The 27,151-nt window shown below is 42.6% G+C and overlaps 2 protein-coding genes and 1 pseudogene across 2 annotated transcripts in view; 1 reads left to right on the forward strand and 2 right to left on the reverse strand.

Moving 5' to 3' along the window:
- The window catches only part of LOC148889039 (kinesin-like protein KIF20B), a 63,298-nt gene extending 55,776 nt beyond the window's left edge, over positions 1-7,522 (reverse strand). Inside the window, exons 1-5 of the mRNA XM_089011365.1 lie at positions 7,399-7,522; positions 4,477-4,576; positions 2,233-2,319; positions 2,028-2,159; positions 19-157 (exon numbers count right to left, since the gene is read on the reverse strand). Coding sequence (XP_088867491.1) covers positions 19-157; positions 2,028-2,159; positions 2,233-2,319; positions 4,477-4,575 — 457 coding nt within the window. The 5' untranslated portion in view covers position 4,576; positions 7,399-7,522. The remainder of the gene's footprint in view (positions 1-18; positions 158-2,027; positions 2,160-2,232; positions 2,320-4,476; positions 4,577-7,398) is intronic.
- The window catches only part of LOC148889040 (high affinity choline transporter 1-like), a 54,027-nt gene extending 29,426 nt beyond the window's left edge, over positions 1-24,601 (forward strand). The window contains exons 2-9 of the mRNA XM_089011367.1: positions 9,255-9,457; positions 9,544-9,660; positions 14,022-14,177; positions 15,345-15,493; positions 16,402-16,545; positions 16,669-16,822; positions 19,721-19,938; positions 23,197-24,601. Coding sequence (XP_088867493.1) covers positions 9,274-9,457; positions 9,544-9,660; positions 14,022-14,177; positions 15,345-15,493; positions 16,402-16,545; positions 16,669-16,822; positions 19,721-19,938; positions 23,197-23,727 — 1,653 coding nt within the window. The 5' untranslated portion in view covers positions 9,255-9,273 and the 3' untranslated portion in view covers positions 23,728-24,601. The remainder of the gene's footprint in view (positions 1-9,254; positions 9,458-9,543; positions 9,661-14,021; positions 14,178-15,344; positions 15,494-16,401; positions 16,546-16,668; positions 16,823-19,720; positions 19,939-23,196) is intronic.
- Positions 13,741-13,854, reverse strand: LOC148889041 (5S ribosomal RNA; annotated as a pseudogene).
- Positions 24,602-27,151: the final 2,550 nt, after the last annotated feature.

Raw genomic sequence — 27,151 nt, forward strand, 5'->3', positions numbered from 1 at the left:
GAAGCAGTGGAGGAGTACCCAAAAACGTGAAGGTTTTCCCAGCGTTAGTGACGCCGTAAGTGAAAAGCAGGGAATTCCTTCCGTGGAGAACATCTTGGACCAGATCTTTGACCGTTCCTTGGAACAACTCCTTCTGGGTGGTGTATGGACCATAAACCTGCAGAACAGAAGATAGTAACATTTTTCTACATGTAACAAAATGTTCGTAAAAAAATATTTAATTTACAAATCCCCCAAAAACGACATAATGGAATTGTAATTTTAATACAGTCAAACCTGGGTTTTTCACCATAATCCGTTCCAGAAATCTTTTCCCATGATAATCAATGTAAAATATTTTAATCCGTTCCAAGGGATCTCAACCAGACACATGTTTTTTTTCGTGATTGAACAATACAAACATGCCTGCTCACAATGGAACGCTACACGACGATTATGCGTCGGTGATAATGAGATGCGACACGAGGACGTGACGTATAAGGAAGTGACATATAAGGAAGTGGAGGGGAGTCAAATACAGTGAGACATCAACTTACGAACTTAATTGGTTCCCAGACAGAGTGTGTAAGGCGAAAAGTGTGTATTTCAAAAGAAAATTCCCATAGGAAACCATTAAAATGGGAATAATCCGTTCCCGGGTTTTCATAAAATATACTTTTCAACTAAATGAGCCTTAAAACTACACACAACATACCTTATCCTATGTATAATAAATGTGCTATTGTATTGTAATGAAAGAAATACACTGAATTGTATCATACAATCAGTTTATTTACATTTGTGATGGTCATTTATGGCTTGATGGAATGGCGTTGGAGGTCGAAGGTTAAAGGGAATTGCTGTTTGGAAAGAGAGGCGCAGTACATGAGGACTGTAATTAAATAAATAAACTGCGCTGTAAAATAAAGTTGTATTTATGGTCGTTGATGGCTTTTGGAAGGAGAGTCACCTTCCATAAGGACTGTTGGTAACTTAACCTCTGGTGCTGTTCGGTCGTGTGCTTCCGCCGAAGATCACTGCGCCAGCCGTGGTGGGTGTGTATTATGAAAATAGTGCTGATTATAAGGTTTAATGTTCATAAATTTGACGTTTGTAAGACAAAAAGTTTGTAAGTTAAGGTGTTTGTAAGTTGAGGTCTCACTGTAGTGCATTTAGGTGCGATCAATCACTTTGTGTGAGAACCCATTTTCGGTTGCGGTTAAAACCCACCAAGACATTTGAAAACCAAAACAACATGTCACATTATAATTAATGTGAACTTTTTTAATCCGTTCTAAGAGATCTCAACCAGACACGGTTGCTTTATTTTATTTTTTTAAATTGTGAATGAACAATATAAACGCCTGCTCACAATGCAACGCTACACAAGGATAATGTGCCGGTGACAATGAGCCGTGACACAAGGAGGTGACATTTCAGGAATTGCCATATAAGAAATTGACGAAAGGCAGGGGAGTCGAATGGTACATTCAGGTGCGATCACTTTGTTCGAGAACCCATTTTCGGTTGCGGGCAAAACCCACCAAGACATTCGAAAACCAAAACAACATTTCACATTATAATCAATGTAATTTTTTTAATCCGTTTCAAGAGATCTCAACCAGACATGCATGCTTTTTTTAAATTGTGATTGAACAATATAAACGCCTGCTCACAATGGAACGCGAGACGAGGATAATGCGTCGATGAGAATGAGCCGCGACACGAGGAAGTGACGTATAAGGAAGCGGAGGGGAGTCGAATGGTGCATTCAGGTGCGCTAAGTTTGTTTGATAATCCATTTTTGGTTGTACACAGACACATAAAATAACTGAAATTCGAGTCGAAAACCGAATTAGTCGAGAACCCAGACAGTCAAAAAACGAGATATGACTGTACTGTGATATTTTTGCCCATGTTTATCATAACATTTTGTCTGAAACTAAATTGCATCTCTGAAGACGCCCCGTCAGAATCAGGCATGATAACTATCAGAATAAAAGACACAAAAACTTGTGAATAAAAGGCTCATGTGTTCCATCGCTGAGCTGAGAGAAGCGGAAGCGCTGACCGGTGTGTAGAAAGGTTTTGTCCCATTTGTCCGAGCTCAGTCGAGCCGTCTGCGGCGCGCTGGGAGGCCTTAGCAGGACCGTGTCCGGAGGCTCCACTGACACGCAGTCCTGGAGACAAACATGTGCGTTGACGTGTTGCGTCCGCGACAATAGCTTTCGGTGGAGAAACGCTTGCGAGCACCTGCGACTCTCCATTCTGTTTCTCGGCCGCTGTAAAGGGTCGGACGCGGAGGTAGACCTTCACGTGTTTGTCTTCGGAGCTGCTGGGCTGAAACGCACCACGGACATGACATCAAGGATGAGTCTTGCGAAAAAAGTAGTCATACCGTGGCTTACAAACTTAATTGGTTCCCAGAGTGTGTAGGGTAAAAAGTGTGTTTCCCAAAAATTCATTTCCCATAAGAAACCATTACAATGAAAATAATCCGTTCCCAGGTCTCTATAAAACATAATTTTCTACTTTCTAATTTTCTAAGCCTTAAAACTACACAAAATATACCTTATTTTATGTATGTGCTATGGTATTTTAATTAAAGAAATAAACTGTACTATATAATAAAGTCGTTTTATTGACTTTTGTGATGGTCTTTGATGGCTTGATGGAATGGAGTGGTCGGTTTCATCAGCATTAAACACTTGATGAGGAACATAGCCTTCTTCTTTCACCATCCTGAGGAATGATCCCTTGTAGGTGCTTTCGCTGCGATAATTTTACCTAGTTCCTCATCAATTGTGTTCTGTTTAGCTAGGGTTGATAGCTTTTTGCATCAAGTGTTCATATGACTTGTGTGCGTTATTTGTGGAGCCTGATTGATGGGATATTTTAACCTTGCAGTCTACACTCTGCCTTTGAACTCAAAGTTGAAACAAGTCCAAATTTACCTGTTTTCTATCCATTTTCTCACTTTCTCTCTGAGATCTGACTGTCTCTAATGTTTAAACCATCTCCCCTCATTGCTGCGTTCTTCACCAATAACGTGGCTTTAATCGAAGACTGGGGGCGGGGAATAGAGGACAAAAACAGTCGGCTGTTCGACCATGTGGTTTGGTGTTCATTCGCCGAAAACTAGTGTACTAATATTACACACGCGGAGGTTTTTTTTCTCAGTAAGTAATTGAAAATGGAGCTGTTAGTAAGGTCACAGTGTCTCGCAGGTTGACTGGTATGTGAATGTGAGTGCGAATGCGCGTTTGACAACATGTCCTCTGACATTGACTGTCAACCAGGATGTTGGTTGTCCACAAGTGCGTTGGCTCACTAAAAAGATCCGGCTTTTTTGACTCCCAAATGGCTCCTCAGTTTGTTTTTTTTTTTTTTTTTTGCTTAAATTAATTAACTATCATGTAAAATTATGTGAAAAATGAATTACTCGTGTAAAAAATACAAATATTTGTATTGATATACAAGCTATTAGCTCTCGTTGTACTAAGTTCATCCTGTCTACTTGATATTTAATTTAAAGCAGATTCTTTACTTACAGACAGTGTAGGTGTTCAAATACCTGACCTGTCAGGTATTTGAACACCTACACTGTCTGTAAGTAAAGAATCTGCTTTAAATTAAAATAAGCTATTCGCTGTCTAGCTGACTGACTATAAACTGTTTGGCTGTTGGCTATCTATTAGTTATTTATTAGCTATCCATTAGCTAGCTGGCTAGCTATTAGCTGTTGTCTATCTGGCTATCTATTCGCTATTTATTTGCTATCCATTAGCTAGCTAGCTAGCTTTCTATCTAGTTGATTTCCTTCGGGGTTGAGTGAACGCTGGCATGTGTGGCTGCAGTTGCTCACCCACAGAAAAACCTAATCCTGTGACTGTAAAGTGACCTTGAGAGTTTTGAAAGGCGCTTATAAATCAAATGTTTTATTATTATTATTATTATAGTATTATTATAGGGCTTATAAATCAAATGTATTATTATTATTATAGTATTATTATAGGGCGGCCCGGTAGTCGAGTGGTTAGCACACCGGCTTCACAGTGCAGAGGTCGCCGGTTCGTGTCCCGGTCCGGCCTCCCTGTGTGGAGTTTGCATGTTCTTCCCGGACCCGCGTGGGTTTTCTCCGGGTACTCCGGTTTCCTCCCACACTCCAAAAACATGCATGGCAGGCAGATTGACCACTCCAAATTGTCCTTAGGTGTGAGTGTGAGAGTGACTGTTGTATGTCTTTGTGTGCCCTGCGATTGTCTGGCAACCAATTCAGGGTGTCCCCCGCCTCGTGCCCGAAGACAGCTGAGATAGGCTCCAGCAACCCCCGCGACCCTAATGAGGAATAAGCGGTACGGAAAATGAGATGAGATATATTATTATTATTATTATTATTATTATTATTATTATTGGAAAATGTGTTTGGATTCGATTTACCTTTATTAGTCTTGCAGTGGAGAAATTTACATTTCGGGTCCATGCCTGAGTTAGTACCTGAGTTAGCTGGGAGTCGCTAAGTGGGCCGCTACTGCTGTTGCTGCTGCTTTCTGCTGATAAACTGTTGAGGTTTTCCATTTGACAAGACTCCATCATGCTGCCACAAGAAGAACAAACGCTTAAAAAAACTTTTTGGCAACTTTTGGTTCACCACAAAAACAACTTTGGAAATAGAAAATCCCAAGGACAAAGAAAGAAAACAAAATTGAATATGTTGTTTCATTATATGGCACCTTATGGCAAAAACCGATACAATAAAACTACAACAGACACCAGGACAAATTAGACTACCGTATTTCCACGACCAAAGGGCGCACCGTGTGATAAGGCGAAGTCTCATTTATGTGTGCCATTTCTGTATTTAACTTACACATTGAGCGCACTGGTTTTATATACCGATACATATCCTCTACTCAACTGCCATACGTACGTCCGCCTCACAACAGCACACAGGCATACAAGTGTGCGTATTTAAAAAAACAGATCGGGAGCAATGTTTCCTCTAAGCTGCGCGCGTGCAATCAATGAGTGACAGGTGTCAATCCAATAATGCCGTACAGTTCATGTACGCTACGCAGCCAGTCGGAGCAGAACGGCGCATGTGCCCTGCCCATACACGCCGTGATGCTGGCGTGAAACTGGTGTGTGGTCACAGCGGACACATTAGTGATGGGAATTCCGACTCTTCAGAGAGCCGGTTCTTTTGGCTCGGCTCACTAAAAAGATGCGGCTCCTCAGTTTGTTTGTTTTTTTCCTTTAATTAATTAACTACCAAAAATAATGTAAAATTACGTGAAAAAAAATACTCATGTAAAGAATACACTATATCAAATAATGTTATTTATATGGGTTGATTTATTTGTGCACAGAGAGCATCCACGAACTTTCACTTTCCCTGTGGTTACTCTGGTTTGATGATCAGCTGTCACTAATTTGCTTTTCATATTAATAATGCTATCATACCAACTAGTAAAAAATGTCATAATTGAATAATAATAACATAATGTGATAACATTTGTCCACCTGTCTACCCTAACCCCCCTCGCCCTCCTCCTTCTCCCAGCTGTGAGTGTCTGTAATTCTCCCCTCCCTCCTCTACCACGGATATCGACCAATCACGTGTGGCTTTAACCAAAGACTGGGGGCGGGGAATAGAGGACAAAAAAAGTTGGCTCCATGTTAGAAACCAGCTCTCTTCGTTCACTTCAGAGATCCGGCTCTAAGAACCGGCTCGTTTGCGAACGACACATCACTCGTACACATCTGATGTTGCTCACAGTGGTCCTCAATGTGCTCAGGGTGCTTGTGTGTCTGCTCAGACACATGAAAAATTAGAGGGAACATTGATCGGGAGCAAAACTGAGTTTGGTCGTGCTTTATTTATTAATTAAAGTAATAGCATTTTGGAATCATCACTCAATAGGCGTCGACATGGTAAAAAAAAGAGTACGTTACCGGTACCGAGTTTTCCGAAAGCTCGAACCACCGTGCCAGCAGACACGTTAGCTCAAGCATCGACAATCCATTAGCAAAATGTGGCATAACATCCAGCCCTTTTCGTTTGCCTTAATAATGACGCCTTGTGGAAATGTCTCTTTAGGCAAAGTCTTTCTTTTAAAAAAATCACAATCTGGAGTTTCTCTCCGTTAGCATGGCAGCCAACCAAAACAGGAAACGAAGCCTTTTCGGGAGCTTTTCAGAATAATTCGCCGGTCGTTGCTGCGCTACCGTAGTCCTGGTCCGGATGGAAAAATGGCACAGTTTCATAAAACGCCAACACCAAGACGGACCTCCTTGCAAATGTTCAATTTTCATTTCTTTCGCTAGCGTGACTGCTCTGAGTGGGATGGTGACAGTCGAAACGCTCCTTCCGCTCGCTCGCCGATCCATTGCTCGAATCTTTCCTCCAACTCCGGCCATCTTGCCTTATGTCCGCGTATTATGTCACGGCGGCTCGATTCCCATGTTCCTCGGCGTAGCTGATAGCCTTCAGTTTAAACTTTAAATTTGAAACCGGAAGTGGCCAGTTTCAGAAGTCCCGCCCCCTAGTTCGTGACGCCACGCCAAGACGTCTTGCATTGCTCGAGAATCTAAACAATGGCTTCAGATTCGGAGAATATGCTTTCTTGTTACACATCCAGTTATAAATATGATTCAAATAGTTCTGAAGAGGAAAGCATACATGTTTGCAATTGATTAAAGAATTTATTCCATGCCATTTACATTTCACAGCAGCAAAGTGATGAAAGTGATTTGAATGTGGGTGGAACCTTCTGAAACTCGCCATTTCCGAGGTCATTTTGAAGTATTTTTGGGACACTAACTCATTTTTATTGGTGTTTTGCATTTGACTAAAAATATCAGCCTGAGTGTTTTGGGTATTTTAGACGCTCTAAAACGTTTTTCTGATGTCAGTTAGGAAACAAAAAATGGTGTCGGTTGTCCTTTGACTGTGTAATTACAGGCAGAAAATCTCCTCATATTTCGAAAATTAAAAATTCCATTATTTCCTTATTATTTGTCATAGAACGATAATCTGTACATAATTTGAAAGCTATTTAAATGCACTTTAATATTGTATTACAAAATGTGTGATGAATTATTACTGAATTTTTTTGTCCCATCCCTACATTTCGACATGACTTGTTCTTATAAAAATACCTACCCTTTAATCGTTAACATCGAGCAAAACTTACATGATGGTTTTCTGAACAAACAAAACGTAGGTTTAATAAAATAAACATTTTATATCTTGCTCGGCGGCAACAATTCTTTTTTTTTGCCACAAGCTTGACAACTTGGTGAAACTCACGAACGTAACGTCATTAGCAAACTAGAAACGGCGAAAAAGCTAACTTAATATTTCAGCCATTTTATGAGGCAAAAAAACGACAGCCTCTCACAGGTTTTCACACTCACCTGGTACATCGTTTTGACACATTAGAAGGCAAAACAATATATCCGAAGAGAAATGTGGAAGAAAAGTCCGCAAGATGAATCAAACGTCACACAAGAGCGTTCGAACACATCCATACATGACAACACTAATCGAGGAAATGAAATGGCGCCCCCAGTTTGAAAAGAGCCAATCACAACAAAGATTTTCTTCTTTTACTCTGATTGGTTCGCTGTGATTGACGTTTCTGACCTCTAGTGGAGATAACTTGAAAGGCACCATCAGAACAATCAAACGAGTGGAATTTACCTATCCCGACACCCTCTTCCACACCCCTCATAGGAAAAAAAGGACTTCAAGGACAACCGACACCAGGTTTTTGTTTCCTAACTGACGTCACAAAACATTTTATAGCATCTAAAATACCCAAAACGCAGGCTGATATTTTTAGTCAAATGAAAAACACCAATAAAAATGATTTAAAGTCTCCCAAACTACTTCAAAATGATCTGAGAAAGTTTCAGTTTCAGAAGGTCCCGCCCACTTGTTCGTGACGTCAGGCCAAGACGTCTTGCCTTGCTCGAGAATCAAAACAAGGGCTTCAGATTCGGACAAGATGCTTTCTTGTTACTCATCCAGTTATGAATACGATTCAAATAGTTCTGAAGAGAAAAGCAAAAATATTTGCAATTGATTAAATACAGTAAAGTCTCGTTATATCGATATTGGATATATCGATAGTCCCGGTTATATCGATACTATTTCTATGCACGCACTGAGAAAATTACATGCAAACAGGGTCGGATATATCGATAGTCCCGGTTATATCGATATTTTTTCGGACTCCCTTGAATATCGATATAACGAGACTTTACTAAGTAATTCCGTGTCATTTTGAGGCATCTGGATGAAATGTAGTGTCCCAGAAAATGCATAAGATGGTGGCAAAGCTCCGTTGGAAATGGGCTGATTTGTCTGCTGGGAATTTGTGTCAACTAGAATCAAATTGTAGTCTTGATGCACCATACAACGATTCACCATTGCGTGATTTATGTGTTTTCCTTCTAATTTCGCCATCAACACGGATCAACACGAAGTTTTCAGACCAAACAAAGTACGCAAAATGCATTGTGTGTCGCTTTCTCGGTCAGGGGTGTTCCCTCCATGACATGACGTCAGGAATCGTCACCAACTTAAAAACAAGACTTCCTGAATATTCAGCGCGAGTCTTAAAACGTAAAATATAGCTATATGCGGTGGAATCCTTGTAAAATACGTTCAGTAGAAGTCATTTGAAGTGATTTTACAAATTATGGACACAACTTGTCCTGAGGCGTCGGTTGTCCTTTAAGAATATATTTGTTGGTGTCATGATCTGGTTGGCGACCAACGGGGGGCGTTGTCGGCCCCGCCTGCACCTGCACAGGTGCTGGTCGTCCGAATCAGATTGGCAACCAACGGGTAGCGACGTCAGCCCTCCCTGCAGCCTCGCAGGCGGTGGTCGTTTTAATCACTGACACTTAAAAGGACACCCGGCACGACCATCCGGTGTCGGTTCATTGTTTGCTGCATGTTTGTTGCATGCTTTGTCTGCAATCGCATGCATTGTATGCTGTGCGTGTGTTTGTTTAACCTTGGCGGACTTTTACACTTGGTTTTCTTTTGATACTTTTTTCTGTTGAGATCATTTTGATGTTTTACATGTTGTTCCTGCTACCTTTATTTTAATACAATTTGTCAAACAACCTCCTCCTCCCTCCTGCCTGCTTTTTGGGATCCGCACCCACCATCACCACCTTGCATAACGTGACAGTTGGTGGCAGAAAAAGTTTTAATGATGAGAAGAAATGTCCACGTCAATGTTTTTTTTATTTTAAAGGGGTGTCTTTCAGTCCGAGATGGCCGCCAACATCCCGGGCGTCATTTCCATGGTCTTCTTCTACGCATTGGTCCTCGGCATTGGGATCTGGGCATCATTCAAGTCCAGGAGGGAGAACCGCAAGCAGGTGACCGGTATCTTGGAGATGTCATTACTAGGCAACCGAAGCATCAGCCTGCTGGTGGGGGTCTTCACCATGACAGGTGAGTATCTTGTGGTTTTTGGGTGTGTGTGGGGGAGTGAGGGGGGTCCCTGATGGAGTCAGTGTGATTGTTCTTCTTTGCCAAAGCCACATGGGTCGGAGGTGGCTTTATCGTGGGTCTGGCTGAGATGGTGTACACACCCTCCATGGGTGCGGCCTGGTCCACTGCAATCACGTTGGGATACAGCACATCCTTTCTGATTGGTAAGATAATAATAATAATAATAATAATAATAATAATAATAATAATAATAATAATAATAATAATAATAATAATAATAATTAATAAACACAATGTAAATAACATACATAAATACATAAATAAACAAATATATAAATAAGTAAATAAATTGACAAATAAATAAATAGACAGACAGACAAATAAATAAATACATAAATGAATAAATAGATAAATAACTAAATACATAAAGAAATAACTAAATAAATGCATAGACAGATAAATAAATAAATAAATAAATAAATAAATTACATACACAGACAGATAAAAGAATAAATGGTTAAATAAATGCATATATGAAGAAATAACTAAATAAATACATAGAGAGAAAACCAAATAAATAAATAAATAAATAAATAAATAAATAGACGAAGAAATAACTAAATACATTACATACATACACAGACAGATAAAAGAATAAATACTTGAATAAATAAATTAATTAAATAATAAATAAATACATAAATAAATATATGAAGAAATAACTAAATAAAGACAGAACAGACAGTCTAAAGACAGAAAAATAAATAAATAAATAAATAAATAAATAAATAAATAAATAAATAAATAAATAAATAAATAAAAAAATAGACGAATAAATATCTAAATACTGTCTGTCTGGCAGTCCATCGAAGTCAATCGAAGATGACATATATAGCTTCCATTCTATTGGACAGTGGTTATTGTCGCTGGCGGCGATGCCACTGTAGGTGACTATGAAGCCTGATTCTGGAGCCACAAGTCCTGCTACATTCAGGACATGTGAGGCCCGGACCGGGCTGCCGGAGCGGTACTGGAGCAGCACAAAGGCGTCTTTGCTGGTGCCGCACGATCCTCCTTTGGGTGCAATTGTCTTCAAGTTGTGTCACCCCTTCGTGGCATAAGGAACGCCAGCGTGGCCTGTTAGCTGAAGCAGACTCCAGATCGCTGGGCCTTATGTTGCATTTCTTTAGAGTCTGTTTAAGCTGGTCTTTGTATCGCAGCTTAGGACCACCATTCTTCCTATTCACTGACAAGAGTTGTCCATAAAGCACCTGTCGAGGCAAGCGGCAGCTAGGCATCCGGATGACATGTCCAACCCACCGGCGTTGCCTCTTTGCTAGTATAGCCTCGATACTAGTGGAGGCGGTGCGTTGTAGGATGTCAGTGTGTGGGACACGATCCTGCCAGGTGATGCCAAGCATCCGTTGGAGGCACCTGATGTGGAATGCATCAAGGCGTCTCACATGACGTCGATAGATGGTCCAGGCTTCTGCGCCATATAGCAGCGTGGACACACACACTGCTTGGTAGACTGCAACTTTTGTTGGAGTTCTTAAGTGGTTGTTTTCAAAGGTTGTTTTCGGAGTACGCAATCTGCCAAAAGCTTTGGAGGCTTGATTGATGCGGGCCTCGACGTCATCATCAATTAGACAGGAGGGTGTTAGAATGCTGCCAAAGTAACTGAATTTTTGGACAACCTTGAGGGGTGTGCCACTGAGGGTGAGCACTGGGGGTGGAGAACTCTTTTCTGCCATGACCTCCATTTTGATTACATTGATCACGAGACCGAGTGATCGGTAGATGGAGGACATGGTATCAAGGGCATGTTGCATGGCAGCTGGGCTGTGGGCCAGAAGAGCACAATCATCTGCATACTGTAACTCGTGGATACCGCTGATCAGGGTCTTGGTCTTGGCCTGTAGGCGTCTGATGTTAAACAGGCTACCATCCAGGCGGAATTGGATTTGTACGCCGCCACCTTCCTGGATGGACTTATGGAAGAGGAGCGTAGCTGCCATCAGGAACAGGTTGAATATAGCCAAGGGCAAGTACACAGCCCTGCTTCACCCCAACTTCCACAGGGAAAGGGGAAGATTTCTGGCCACCAACAAGCACAGTTGCTTGCATGCCGCTGTGGAACTGTTTAAGGATGCCGAGAAATTTGGAGGGGACGCCAATTTTCTGCAGTAGGGTCCAGAGAATGTCACGGTTAACTGTGTCAAATGCCTTGGTAAGGTCGATGAAGGGGATATAGAGGTCCGTGTTTCGTTCCCTGCATTTCTCTTGAACTTGGCGCGCAGCAAAGATCATGTCCAGAGTGCTTCGATCCATTCTGAAACTGCAATGTGTCTCTGGGAGGATGTCTTCGGTAATGTGCGATGTAAGACGGAACAGCATTACTTTTGCAAGAATCTTGCCAGCAACAGAAAGCAGGGAGATGCCACGGCTGTTGCCACAGACTGACTTGTCCCCCTTCCTTTTATAAATGGTGACAATGTTGCTGTCTTTCCATTCCTGAGGAAGTGTCCCGTTTTGCCAGATGTTGCAGATGAGGTGGTAAAGTTGCCGTGTCAGAAGTAACCGCCGCTCTTGAAAACCTCAGCTGGAAGGCCATCAGGGCCAGGGCTTTTGTTGTTTTTGAGGCTCCATATTGCAGAGAGGACCTCTGTGAACTGAGGAGGTTCATCAAGGGAGAGAACTGATGGAAGCTCTGGGAGGGAGTCAAGGACAGATGGGTCTGAAGGGTTAACGTGGTTGAGCAGGGAGTCAAAGTGCTCTGCCCAGCGCTCAAGTATTAGCTGTTTGTCCTTCAGTAGTACAGAACCGTCTACAGATCTAACTGGAACAATGTGTTGTCTTTGTGGGCCCTGCAGGGATTTTTCAGCATCATAGAAGGCATGTGTGTTGTTGTTGTCTGCATGGCTCTGGATTTCTTGGGCCTTGCTGAGCCACCACTTGTTTTCCATAATCCTCAGCTGTTTCTGTGTTTCACCACGGATGGCCTTGTAGTGAGAGAGGAGAAGTGGAGAGTGAGGGTTGGAGAGAAGTGTGGTATGGGCTTTGCGCTTGGCTTCCAGACCATCCTGTATGGCAGCTGAGCTGTTATCGAACCAGTCTTGGTGATGTTTCTGAGTAAAGCCGATGGTCACAGCGGCAGCTTGATGAATTGTTGTCCTCAATTTTTTCCACCTGCTTACAACATCAAGGTCATCGTTACTGGTGTCCTTGTCCAGGCTGGCAAGGCCCTCTGCCCACTTGTTGCGGTAGTTGGCTGCACATTCTGGGTACTCCAGGGCCCTGGAGTTAAGACGCCTTTGGGGTTGCTGTTTCTTATGAGGAGGTCGAATTCTCAGCTTGAGCCTGGACTTGATCAGTCGATGATCAGTCCAGCATTCAACCCCACGCATGGCCCTACCCCGCCTACCCCCGGGTGCGGATTTGGGATCACTCTTTGTCTGGCCTCTACCCTCTGACCTGTTCGGCTTGGGTGACCCTGCCAGTCCAGCCGACATAGCTCTCGGGGTCATGGAGACACGCAAAGTGCCTCACCACGATAAGGTGGTGATCCCAGTCGAGGCACCTAAATACTGTACATCCATACACAGACAGATAAAAGTATAACAGTGAAATAAATAAATATATGTGTCTGTCTATAAATACATAGAAAGACAGAAATACAAAAAATAGCTAAATAAACAAATGAAGAAATAACTAAATAAATACATAGACAGACAGATAAACAAACAACTAAATAAATAAACAAACAAACACATAAATAAATAAACGAATAAATACATAAATTGGCAGAAAGTACGGTTATATCGAATTTTTTTTCCGACTTCCGAGAATATCGATATAACGAGACTTTACTGTAAATGAAAAAACACAATAAATAAATAGATCAGTCAGTCGGCCTCCATCGGTCATGGCTGACCATGGATAACTGCCCCGGTGGACGGTGTGCCTGGGCGGTGTATTATGGAGAGCAGGTTGTCGCCTATGCAGCTTGCTCCCCCTCTCCACCACGCTGACTGGACCAAAGGAACAGCGGAGCTGATACAATTTGGGGTCAGTATGATCGCAGGAGCTGCCGGAAAGGTAGCGGAGTTCGCCCCCAGACCGCCTGCGGTGCGCCATTACCGGATTGATTTCGGGTTTACTCCCATAGGAGCTACCGGAAAGGTGGCGAATCTCGCCACCAGACCGCCTTAGAGGCTCCGGAGACTCGTGGATGGCGGGGTCGTCTTTACACCCGTGTAGGTCTATAGGACCTACCCACTGCCAATGTACAGTACCTGGTATTCCCAGGCGGTCTCCCATCCAAGTACTAACCAGGCCTTGATTAGCTTCCGAGATCAGACGAGATCGGGCGTTCTCAGGGTAGTATGGCTGTACATAAATAGATAAATGAATACATACATACATAAATTACATGATTAATTTGTAAAGTAATTAATTAATTTAAAAAAGGCCACGCGAGATACGATATGTGTGTGTGTGTGTGTACTTAACATCCGACACTTGGCCAGCGCTGATTGCCAAGATGATGTTGGGTCTCCAACAGGCGGGCTGGTGTTCGCCGGGCCACTGCGCGCAACCCGATGCGTCACCATGATGGATCCTTTCCAGCGCAAGTACGGCAAAGGGCTGGCGGCCGTCTTAAGCTGCACTTCGCTCTTGCTCGACATCTTCTGGGTGCCTTCCACCCTCACCAGCCTGGGTGACGCCATACCCACTCACAAAATTCCACATCGCCACACACATCATGTCCCCAGTATAATAATAATAATAATAATAATAATAATAATAATAATAATAATAATAATAATAATAATAATAATAATAATTTCATTTATAAGCGTCTTTCAAAACTCTCAAGGTCACTATACAGTCACAGGATCAGTTTTTCTGCGGGTTAGCAGTGGCAGGCACATGCGCCAGTGTTCCCTCAACCCAGAAGTAACTCAAATAGATAGAAAGCTAGCTAGCTAGCTAACAGATAGCCAATAGATAGACAGCTAGACAATTAGCTAACAAGCTAGATAGACATATGAGAATCAGAATCAGAAAACCATTATTCGTCCCATAATGGGGAAATTTGCAGTCCACAGCAGCAATTTGAAAGGGGTTGGGGTACAGCTAATAGATAGCCAGATACATAGCTATCTAGCCAGATAGCTAATATATAGCAAATGGATAGCAAATCTATCGCCAGCTAGGTCGCTAGATAATAGATGGCAAATGGATAGTAAAAAGATTGATAGCTAGTTAGCTCGCTAGATAGCAAATAGATATCAAATGGATAGCAAATAGCTAGCCAGCTAGGTAGCAAGCTAATATATAGCAAATAGATAGTAAATTGATAGCAAATAGATAGCCAGCGAAGTAGCTAGCTAGATAGCACATCTTGTGCAGGTGTGCCGTGGGTTTACTTCCGGGCCTACTTAACATGATTCTGAACTTAAATATAACTTACAAAACTTACAATAACTATAACAAAGCGTTGAATATTGAACATTGAAAAAAAAAAAAAATGAAAAAGAGCAGATAGCTAATAGATAGCAAATGGATAGCAAATAGATAGCCAGCTAGGTAGCTATCTAATAGATAGCAAATCGATAGCAAATAGATAGCTAGCTAGTTAGCTAGCTAGATAGCAAATAGATACCAAATGGATAGCAATTAGCTAGCCAGCTAGGTAGCTAGCTACATAGCACATCTTGTGCAGGTGTGCTATGCAGGGTTTACTTCCGGGCCTACTTATCATGATTCTGAACTTTAATATAACTAAGAGTTGAATATTGAACATTGAGAAAAACAAAAGAAAAAAAAAGCAACTGTCAGAGTTTGAAGGGAGTATTTACATTACTCGTATGCTGACTTTCAGGCGTGACCATGAGCGTGGTCCTGGACATGTCGTTTAGCGTGTGCATCTGGATCTCGGCTTGCGTGGCCATCACGTACACCCTGTTGGGCGGCCTCTACTCGGTGGCCTACACCGACGTCATCCAGCTGCTGCTCATCTTCTTCAGTCTGGTTGCTAACACGCCATCATCATCCCCCTTAAAGGACAATCGACACCATTTTTTGTTTCCTAACTGACATCAGAAAAACGTTTTATAGCAACTAAAATACCCAAAACACGCAGGCTGATATTTTTAATCAAATGAAAAACTCCAATAAATATGACTTAAAGTGTCCCAAAACTGCCACAAAAGGAGCTCGGAACTGGGGCAATTCAGAAAGTCCCGCCTCCTTGTTCGTGACATCACACCAGGTTACTCCTTCACAAACAGCTGTGCTCCAGAATCAAAACAATGGCTTAGACAGTTCATATTCAAAAAAGATGCTTTCTTGTTACTTATCCAGTTATGAATATGATTCAAATAGTTCTGAAGAGGAAAGTATAAATGTTTGCAATCGATTAAAGAAGTCCTTCCGTTAAATTTGAGCCGTCTGGAATCCAAAGTAGCGCCCAGAAAATGCACAAGATGGTGCACAAGCTCTGTTGGAAGTGGGCTAATTTGTCTGCTGGGAATTCGTGTCAACTTACACCTTCTCTATGTGTGTTACCGCAATTGGCTGCGACACACAACGATTCACCATTGCGTTATTTATGTAGTTTTCCTTCTAATTTCGCCATCAACACTGTGTGTTCAGACAAAAAAAGTAGCCAAAATGCATTGTGTGTCGCATTCTCGGTCAGGGGCGTTCGCTCCGTGACGTCACTTAGGGCATCGTCATCAACTCAAAAACAAGACTTCATGAGTATTCAGCGTGAGTCTTAAAACGTAAAATAAAGCTATATGCGCTGGAATCTTTCTAAAATGCGCTCAGTCCAAGTCATTTGAAGTGATTTTACAAATTGTGGATGCAATTTGTGTCAGTTGTCCTTTAACGCCTACGTAGACTGACCGCTCATGTATGTGTGGATGTGCATATAGTGGGCGTGCATTCCATTCGCGGTATCCAACCCTCACGTGGCGTCCATTGGTTCTACCATGATGAACAACACGCTACACGCACCCTGGATCGGCCAATGGAACGTCAGCAACATATGGATTCTAATCGACAACTACTTCTTTGTGGTGAGAGAGTGGACAAACACACACCTGGACACACACACACATACACACACATACACACAAATGAGTGGCGTCTAACGCCTCACTCACCCCCCCTCCCCCACCTCCCAAAAAAACCCTCCACAGGCCTTGGGCAGTCTAGGATATCAGTCCTTCCACCAAAGGACGCTGTCCGCATCGTCCCCGTCCACCGCCAAGCGCATTTGCTTCATCTCGGCCGCCATCATCATCATCTTCGGCATCCCACCGGTCCTGCTGGGGGCCGTGGGGGCATCAACGGGTGAGAGGGCCTTGAATCCTTATGATGCATAGACGGATTGGGGCATTCAAGCATAGTATGAAAAGTATATGTTTGTGTAATGCAGCAGTCCATTTGCCTTATTCAGCGTGGGATTACATTCAGCGTGGGATTGGTTCCCACTTCCGATTTTGTGACTGAGTAAATGCGGGTATTGATGTTTATCAATTTGCAAGGTGGTGGTGAACCCCCCCCCCCCCAAAAAAAAAAAAAAAAAAAAAACACGCAGGCAAGAGGTAGGAGAGGGATGTAGTATTTGACAAATTGTATGAAATAGAGTTAACAGTAACTAAATAAAAAAACAACAACAAAGTCATCAGAACAAAAATGTCCAAAGTAACAAACAAAACCATTTCATTAATAGCAAGACGAAACAAACCTGACAGGGTGACATAAACAATGACCCGGCCCTGAAAGGTTGTTCGGGGAATCCTTTTGACTCATTCACTGCCAGACGATGTGCAAAAATCAGTCCACTCTAGTGCCAGGGTTTTTGTCATTGTCACCTGAATTGCAGGACCAACAGAATATTGAGTTTTAGGACTATATAAATATTAAATGTAGCGGAAGAAACCTTAGACAATCTTCTTTTAGCAGAAAAAAAGAGTTAATTCCTAAATTATATGGGTCTGGACTTATGTGAGCTTGAAATGAGGGCAGCCGTCCAAATACAATGCAATACATGCATTTTTAAAATATTTTTTATTTTTATTTTTTGTGGGTGCTTCTGGTGTTTGTTTCGTTTACACCAGGGGTGCTCATTACGTCGATCGCGATCTACTGGTCGATCGCGGAGGTAGTACTGGTTGATCGCAGTGTGACAGTAAAAAAAACCTTTGTCAGCCTATCAAACGTCCCGTCACTTGATTGACATACAGGGCAACCATTCAGATGACAACTGAATTTTTACCTTTAGGTCGCCGTGCATGCGTAAACAACGGCGCTAAACGTAGTACAATTTACAAGCTAGTCAGCGAATTACCTCAGATTTTAATATGGTAATCAAAATGAGTGAGAAAGCGGGACATATTACAAAAACATATTACAAAACATATTACTTTCATACGGAATGGGAAAATGTGGAGCGCCATTTTCAGACTGTTCATGGAAAATACGACATTGACTTCACGCCGAAAAGCCAGCTGAGAAAGAGAACGGTGGACGAACTAAAATCCCAGTTGTCCGGACAGCAGTCATTTTTCACTCAACACACTTCAAAAGCGAAAGTCGCCACCGAAGCACGTTCCGGGTGAGTCACGCCATCGTTAAAAACAATAAGTCCCTCCAAGACGGAGAGATGGTAAAAGAAGCATTCGTTGAAGCAGTGGACTCCTTGTTCAGAGACTTGGACAGTTCTGTAACTTAGTCACACAGGAAAAGTACCCCAACTTGAGGAAATGTGCTACCTCCTTGACTGCATTATTCGGCTCCACTTATTTATGTGACTCAGCCTTTTCCTACATAAAGATCATAAAGTCCAAATACCGTTCCACCATGAATGATGAACATTTGGAAATGTGCTTGAGGCTGGCTGTCAGCAGCTACTGTCCGGACTATGCATCCCTGGCTGATTCAATTCAGTGCAAGTCATCAAAGTAAACTCAGGCAATTACAAAAAAATGTTAATAGTTATTTATTATGTTATGTATATGTAGTTATTATGTGTGTTGTGCAATATTGGCTTATTCAGTTATGCAAGGTACATCAACATGCATTGTACATACAAAGAATCCTTAAAACATTTGAAAATAATTATGTTTTGCATTTTTGTCGTGGGTACATCATTTTGACTTGGTAGTTTTTGTAAGTAGCTCGTATGCTGAAAAAGTGTGACCACCCCTGGTTTACACGATCTTTAGGGGTGTTCATTGTTTGGTCCGCCGTTTTGTTTCACGTCTCAAGTACTAAAAGCTATCTATTCGCTAGCTAATAGCTATTTATTCGCTAGCTAATAGCTATCTATTTGCGAGCTATTAGCTATCTATTCACGAGCAAATAGCTAGCTTATAGCTATTTATTCACAAGCAAATAGCTAGCTATTAGCTAGCTATTTGCTAGATAGCTAGCTTGCTATCTATTCGATTTTCTTCCAGGTTGAGTGAACGCTGGCGCGTGTGGCTGCCGCTGCACAGAAAAATGTATCCTGTAACTGTAAAGTGACATTGAGAGTTTTGAAAGGCGCTTCTAAATGAAATGTATTATTATTATTATTATTATTATTATTATTATTATTATTATTATATTGATTTTTAGCGCTTTAACAACAGCTGAAGCTGGAACAAAGCGCTAACATGGAAAAGGGGAAAATCTGCCCCCTTGTGGAAAGGACAAAACATTGCCAGAGGCCATGGCCAGTGCTTTATCGGCACCCAAACAAGAAAAAAAATCGGAAACAATAATAATAATCATAATACTTTTCATTCATAAGTTATTAGGGTCTGGAGTTATATGAATTTGAAAAGGGGGTAGCTGTACAAAAGGCAAACGTGTCCACTACAGTGCCAGGGTTTTTGTCATTTTCACTCCAATTGCAGGACCCACAGAATATTGAGTTTTAGGACTACATAAAGATTTAATTCTGCGTAAGAAACCTTCGTCTCTCTTCTTTAATGAGAAAAAAAACAGTTAAGTCCAAAGTTATATGGGTCTGGAGTTATCTGAGCTCAAAATGGGGGCAGCTGTACAAAAGGCAAATGCTGCCCTCACGTGGAAGGGAAACAACATTACAAGAGGTCTGACCAGCGATATATGGGTCTAGTGGCGCTCTACGTCATATTTTCAATATATTCAATTCCCGAATAAATTTGGGAATGGCAGTGATGGACAGGAGTTGAAAAGGCTTTGCCATTTGACAAGCCCATATATATTTTGTGTATCTAGACTGGAACAGGACATCATACGGTTCTCCATCCCCGTACGAGCGTGACGAGGGGGCGTTGGTTCTCCCCCTGGTGCTTCAGACCCTGACGCCGTCGTACGTCTCCATCATGGGCATCGGCTGCATCGCCGCCGCCGTCATGTCGTCGGCAGACTCCGCCCTCCTGTCCGCCGCATCCGTCTTCACCGCCAACCTCTACAACAACATCTTCAGGCCGCAGGTGCCAAAGTCGTAAAAAGCCTCTGAGAAAGGGGTTTGGAGTGGAGAATACTGAAGTGGAAACAGGAACTAAATCAAAAACAACACAAGTCAATAGAACAAAAAGGTCCAAAGTAACAAACAAAACCATGAATAATACATGATAAAACGAAACAAACCTGAGAGGGTTAAACAAAATATGACCCGATTCTGAACGGTCATTCTGGGAATCCTTTCAACTCATTCACTGCCAGATGATGCACAAAAATGTGTCCACTCCAGTGCCAGGGTTTTTGTCATTGTCACTCGAATTCCAGGACCCACAGAATATTGAATTATAGTACTACATAAATATTCAATACAGCATTAGAAACGTTACACTCTCTTGTTTCATTAGATATAATGAGTTAATTCCTAAATTATATGAGTCTGTAGTTATGTGAGCTTTAAATGGGGGTGGCTGTGCAAAATACAATACATACATATTGATTTATATAATCAGAATCAGAATCAGAATCATCTTTATTGCCAAGTATGTAGAACACACAAGGAATTTGTTTCCGGTAGAACACGCTGCACTAGTATCGTCGTCAAAAAAACTGCTAAGTGGCACTATACAGTTCCATTTTGGCTACTGTTAATAATAATAATAATAATAATAATAATAATAATAATAATAATAATAATAATAATAATAATACATTTCATTTATAGGCTCCTTTCAAAACTCTTAAGATCACTTTACAGTCACAGGGTCAGTTTTTCTGTGGGTGAGCAGCGGCAACCACACGCGCCAGCGTTCATTAAACCCGGAATAATTCAAATAGATAGAAAGTTAGCTATGTAGCTAATAGATAACAAATAGATAGCGCTTTATCAAGAGTTGAAGCAGTAACAAAGCGCTTTTTAAAAAATATTTTATTTGTATTTTTAGGGGGGTGCTTCTGGTGTTTGTTTCATTTACACCAGTGGTGGGCCGTCAGAGCCAGCAAGGCCTTCTCTGCCGGCCTAACATAATCAGACATCATTATCATAATTATAATAAAAGTAAATTTCATTAAAAAAGTATTTTTTCTAAATATATATATAATTATTCTACATACTGTTTTCTTGATGTTATATCCATTTGGTTATGCTCCTTTCAGTGTTGTAGTTTTAGGTCAGAGTTTTTAATCCAATCAGAATTCAGCTAGCTTGTGTCGCCAGGCTGTATGAAATCTGACCGATGCCTTCAGAATCAACAGTGAGGGCGTCTGTGCGCTGTACATGAACGGGCACATGTAGTTGATATATAGTTGCAATAGCCAATCAGATCACGAGTTGGCACAGTAAGGCCAGCTAGAGGGCCTCGCGTTGAACATGACATGTACGCGTCCTGTTATTGGATACTGACTTTACCTCAGCCCTCAGCGGAGGCAGCGCTATGCAAATAATAATAATAATAATAATAATAATAATACATTTAATTTACAAGCGCCTTTCTGAACACTCAAGGACACTTTACAACAAAGACAACACACAAAACAGTAAAATCATGCATAAAGCAATAAATAATAAAACAGCATAATAAATTAGACCATGTAAGCAAGCAAGTAATGCAAATCAACCAAGCTACAACAGATCAGACCCGGAAACTTTAGCAGAAAAACCAAGTATATCTACTTGCTTTTTTAACCCACAATGGCTGAAGGAGAGGACAACTCGCTGTCGCATGTAGGTCTATTCTCAAGAACAAATGAAAAAGATTTGTTTACTTTTATTTGCAACAAATAGTTCGTTTTGTGAACGTCTTGTTGTTTTTCTTATATTAAACTGACATTTTGTAATTTAGCGTAAAATCTTGTTAAAGATTGCATATTCTTGGTGGACTTCATAAAACTTTGTGGACAAATGATTTTAAATGTCCTTTTATTTGTAAGTGTTTGCAGTATCACATATAGTGACAAGTTCTAATTGCTGATGCAGATTTATTGATGTGTAATTGCTCCGGAAAATAGCCTGTGTTGTAGACGATTAAGGTAATGCCACGCCCAGTACTGCATGCGTGTGCTTTTGTAAATGATATCTCCAGCCGTAGTGTCATAAATTATGGTATTACGAGGGATATTTGTTAGACTAAGTAGGACTTCACTGAAGGCCTGGGTGTGAAATGCACGGACCGCCACTGATTTACACGATCTTTCATCGTTCATTGTTTGGTCCGCCATTTTGTTTCACGTTTCACGTACGAATAGATATCTATTCGCTAGCGAATAGCTATCTATTCGCTAGCTAATAGCTAGCAAATAGATTTTTTTAGCGCTTTAACAATAGCTGAAGCTGGAACAAAAAAATGAAAAAGGGGAAATGCTGCCCCCTTGGGGAAAGGGCAAAACATTGCCAGAGGCCATGGCCAATGCTTTATCGGCACCCAAACAAGACAAATATTCAGGAATAATAATAATAATACACATCATTTATAAGCACCCTTCAAACTCTCAAGGTCACTTTCCAGTCACCGGATAAGTAATAGATAGCTATCGAGATAGCTAACTAGCTATACAGCTAATAAATAAATAAAATATGGGCGAATGATGTAGGGAGCACCCGTGGATGCTAGCGCGTTCGAAAGACAGCTAGCAAGGGTGTGGCCAAGCCCCAAAGTGGCGAGTAACTTTAAAGCTCGCTAGTGAGCTAATAGATACAATAATAATAATATTATTATTAATAATAATAATAATAATAATAATAATAATAATAATAATAATAATAATAATAATAATAATAATAATAATAATATATTTCATTTATAAGCTCCTTTTAAAACTCTCAAGGTCACTTTACAGTCACATATCTAATAGCCAGCCAGCTAATAGATAGCCAGCTTGATAGCTAGCTACATAGCTAACGGCGTTCTACGTCATATTTTCAATTCCCCAATACATTTGTGAATCAGAATCAGAATCAGAATCAGAATCAGAATCATCTTTATTGCCAAGTATGTAGAACACACAAGGAATTTGTTTCCGGTAGAACACGCTGCACTAGTATCGTCGTCAAAGAAAAAACAAAAAAACTGCTAAGTGGCACTATACAGTTCCATTTTGGCTACTGTTGAAAGAGTTCAAAGAGTTCAAAGAGTTAATGGCTTGGTGGTGGGCAGGGTGCGGAGGGTCCAGTAGGATTTTCCGCGCCCTAGTTTGGATTCTTGCAGTGTGCAAGTCCTCGAGAGTGGGTAGTTGAATGAGTACAATGAATGAGTTAACTGTCACTAATACTAAGTGAATTTATGGTCTGTCAGGCGTCGGAACGGGAGCTGCAGTTGGCCATCCGGGCGACGGTGGTGGCGGTGGGCGTGGTGGGAACGGCGCTGACGCGCCTGAAGACCAGCGTGATCCTCTTCTGGTTCGCAGGGGCCGAGATTTCCTACAACGTGGTTTTCCCCCAGCTGCTCTGCGCCATTTTCTTCCCCGTCACCAACATGTACGGCGCCGTGCTGGGCGGCGTGACGGGTTTGGCCGTGCGCACGTTGAGCGGCGAGCCCCTGCTGGCCTTGCCCCCCGTGATTCACTTCCCGGCGGGCATTTGGGACCACCGTGCTGGTGTCTACGTGCAGTATTTCCCCGTCAAAACCTTTGCCATGCTTTGCTCCCTGGCTTCCATTTTGTTTTTCTCCTTCCTGGCTTCCTTCCTCTTTCGCCGTCGCCTGCTTCCTGCTGCCTGGGATGTTTGGCAAGTTTTCCAGAAACCCACCCCCACGGTTACCTGTGACCCCGCCGGCGCGAAGACCACCCCCGAGGCCGATGGGCCCATGATGACCACTGGCTGCTGAGGCAGAAGACAACAAACGCTCCAAATTAAATTCACTTTCACACACAACTCGCTCCCATTGATGCAAACCAATTGATGAGTCAATAAACAGGAAATACTTGCATTTCAATCACCTTTATTGACAAAAAGCGACCTGGCACGTGCAAGCGAACTAGCTGCTAGCTGTTAGCTGTTAGCCGCGTTGCTGCTCCATTCTCACAGGCCTTTTCGGGTTACTCGCCTCTTTGGAGCTTGGCCACACCCTTGCTCGCTGTCTTTCAAACGCGCGAGCATCCACAGGTGCTCCCTACGTCATTCGCCCATTTTATTTATTTATTAGCTGTATTAGCTGTATAGCTAGCTCGCTATCTCGATAGCTATCTATTACTTATCCGGTGACTGTAAGGTGACCTTGAGAGTTTGAAAGGTGCTTATAAATGAAATGTATTATTATTATTATTATTATTATTATTATTATTATTATTATTATTATTATTAGCTATCTATTACCTATAGCTTTCATCTATAGCTAGCTAGCTTTCTCGATAGCTATCTATTACTTATCCTGTATGAATGAAATGTATTATTATTATTAACTGTCTCTTACCTGTATAGCTAGATAGATAGCTAGATATTAGCAGCGTAGCTAGCTAGCTATCTCAATAACTATCTATTATCTATATATTACTTATCCTGACTGTAAAGTGACCTTGAGAGTTTGAAAGGCGCTTATAAATGAAATTTATTATGATTATTAGCTAACTATTACCTTTGTAGCTAGCTAGCTTTTTGTCTATATGAGTTACGGGTTGAGTGAAGGCTAGCGCGTGTGGCTGCCGCTGCTAACCCACAGAAAAACTTATCCTGTGACTGGAAAGTGACATTGAGACTTTTGAAAGCCGCTTAGAAATCAAATTATTATTATTATTATTATTATTATTAAAATTCATGAATACACACAGTTGCGTCTTTGCAACTCTCACGACGTCTTACATGCAGCTGTCAATCAGAGATCAAATGTAAAAAAAAAATGCTAAACTTTCTAAGTAACAGGCTGTGATGTTATCATCATGAAACGGATGCTGTCCATATACAGGTAAAGTCTGACTTACAACCAGCTCGATTTACGACCACCCGTACTTACGACCACGACCTCCGGACCCTATTTTTAACATTTTAATTCTACGCCTGGCACCGCAATGCGCTAGCAGGCCGGCAACGTGTACGACAATTTTGGCCAACCAGCCAGCATCTCACTCTCGCACTACAATCGACCGTGTGATGGCACCAGAAGGGGGGAGTTTGCGAGTCATTTAGCCGCTGAGTTTCTATTCAACATTTTGAATGGATTTCGATTTACGACCATTTTGACTTACGACTGATTGGTCGGAATGGAACTCAGTTGTAAGTCGAATGTTACCTGTTCAGGGCTGGGCAAACTTTTGTGTCATATATTTTTTTCCTTTCCATTTTTTCTTTCTCTGTTAAAATGCCGACTTGAAATTTGTGTCATTTTTAAATAAAATTAAATCAGCAATGATTGCGTATAAGAACTAAGCAGGAGGCAGTTTTTGCCACGTTTAAAATTTGCTTTCTCTTTTGACATGACAGTAAAAGATGTGAAATTGGATATTTAAATAATAAGATAATCATTCAATATTATTTTGGTTTCGGTTCGCAAATTAAAGCGTTCAACCGAGTGCAAGCAAACAATTTAGATCGTCTTTATTTTGTTAAATAAACAAACCACGTATTTACTTTGACAAATGATGAAAATAAATAAATAAATAGGCGGCCCATACATTGCCTGTCATAATAATTGTCACGTTCCGGCGGCGACAGTGGCAGCTGGCGAGCAGGAACGTGTGGTATAGGCGGTGGATCGTAGAGCAGGACAGAGGCGTGGGTACCGGCAAAGGATTTATTAACATAAAGCGCGGGTCCGAAAATACGCGGACCCGGTAAAAACTCGTGAAACAAACTCAAAATGACAACTGACAATGTTAGTGGGTGAGTGGCGGCAATCCACCCAACCACACTAACCAAGAAAATAAAGTGGCACACGGGGGTGCAAAACAACCTACGACGCGGTGCAAACAACAAACGCGTTCGTGGCTAAAATCATTCCTCGGGCGAAGCAAATAATGTACTGGTAACAAGTTCCACGTACTAGCTTGGCATAAGGCGAAGTATCTTCCGACGCTGGGTGGATGCCAGCGTCGGGTTTAAATGTCCACAGTTAATGAGGAGGGAATTGACAGCAGCTGGCGAGCGGCGGGAACGGAGGCCCCGCCCCGCTGTCAACTGGCTCATGACAGTACCCCCCCCTCAACGGACGCCTCCTGGCGGCCCGCCTGGTTTCGACGGGTGAGCCTCGTGGAAGTCTCTCAGGAGCGACGGGTCCAGAATCCAGGTTCGCGGAACCCATTGACGGTCCTCCGGTCCGTAGCCCTCCCAGTCGACCAGGTACTGGATGCCCTTTCCCCTGCGGCGTGAATCCAGGATCTCCCGCACTGCGTATGCCGGTCCTCCATCCACCATCCGCGGGGGGGGGGGGTTGGGCAAGAGGAGGGGCCAAGGGGCTGGACTCCACCGGTTTGATGAGAGATACATGGAAAACCGGGTGGATCTTCATGGAGGCGGGCAGCCGAAGTCGGACCGCGACCGGGTTAATGATGGCCTCCACAGTGAAGGGGCCCGCGAAACGCGGACCCAATTTGGGGGTTGTCCCGGCCAGCCGTAGGTCCCTTGTGGACAACCAGACCTTCTGGCCCACCTGGTAGGCTGGCGCGGAACGGCGACGGCGATCCGCGACCCTTTGGTTCCGGACTGCCGTGCGTGATAGGGCTGCCCTGGTCTCCCTCCATACCCGATGGGCCCGCCGAAGATGGTGTTGTATCGACGGGACCTCCACCTCCCCTTCCTGTGTGGGAAAGAGCGGCGGCTGGTAGCCATAAGCCGACATAAACGGTGACCGACCTGTGGCTGAGGAGACCAGGGTGTTGTGGGCATATTCCACCCACGGGAGATGGATGGACCAGGCCGAGGGACGATGAAGGCATACGCAGCGCAGGGCCGCCTCCAGGTCCTGGTTCTTCCGCTCGGTCTGGCCGTTGGACTGTGGATGGTAACCGGAGGACAGGCTGGCCGACGCCCCCATGGACCTGCAGAAACGCTTCCAGACCCGGGATACGAACTGGGGCCCTCGGTCCGACACGATGTCAGTGGGGATCCCGTGGAGACGGACGACGTGTTTGACCAATAGTGTCGCCGTCTCAATGGCGGACGGTAACTTGGTCAACGGCACGAAGTGTGCCGACTTAGAAAACCGGTCCACTATTGTGAGAATGACCGTCTTACCACGGGATGGGGGGAGGCCGGTGATAAAATCCACTGATATGTGGGACCAAGGGCGCGGGGGAACAGGTAGGGGGCGGAGCAGTCCT

This window comes from Hippocampus bargibanti, linkage group LG13, assembly GCF_051943395.1.
Source record: "Hippocampus bargibanti isolate YZ-2025 linkage group LG13, ASM5194339v1, whole genome shotgun sequence".
Lineage (NCBI taxonomy): Eukaryota > Metazoa > Chordata > Actinopteri > Syngnathiformes > Syngnathidae > Hippocampus > Hippocampus bargibanti.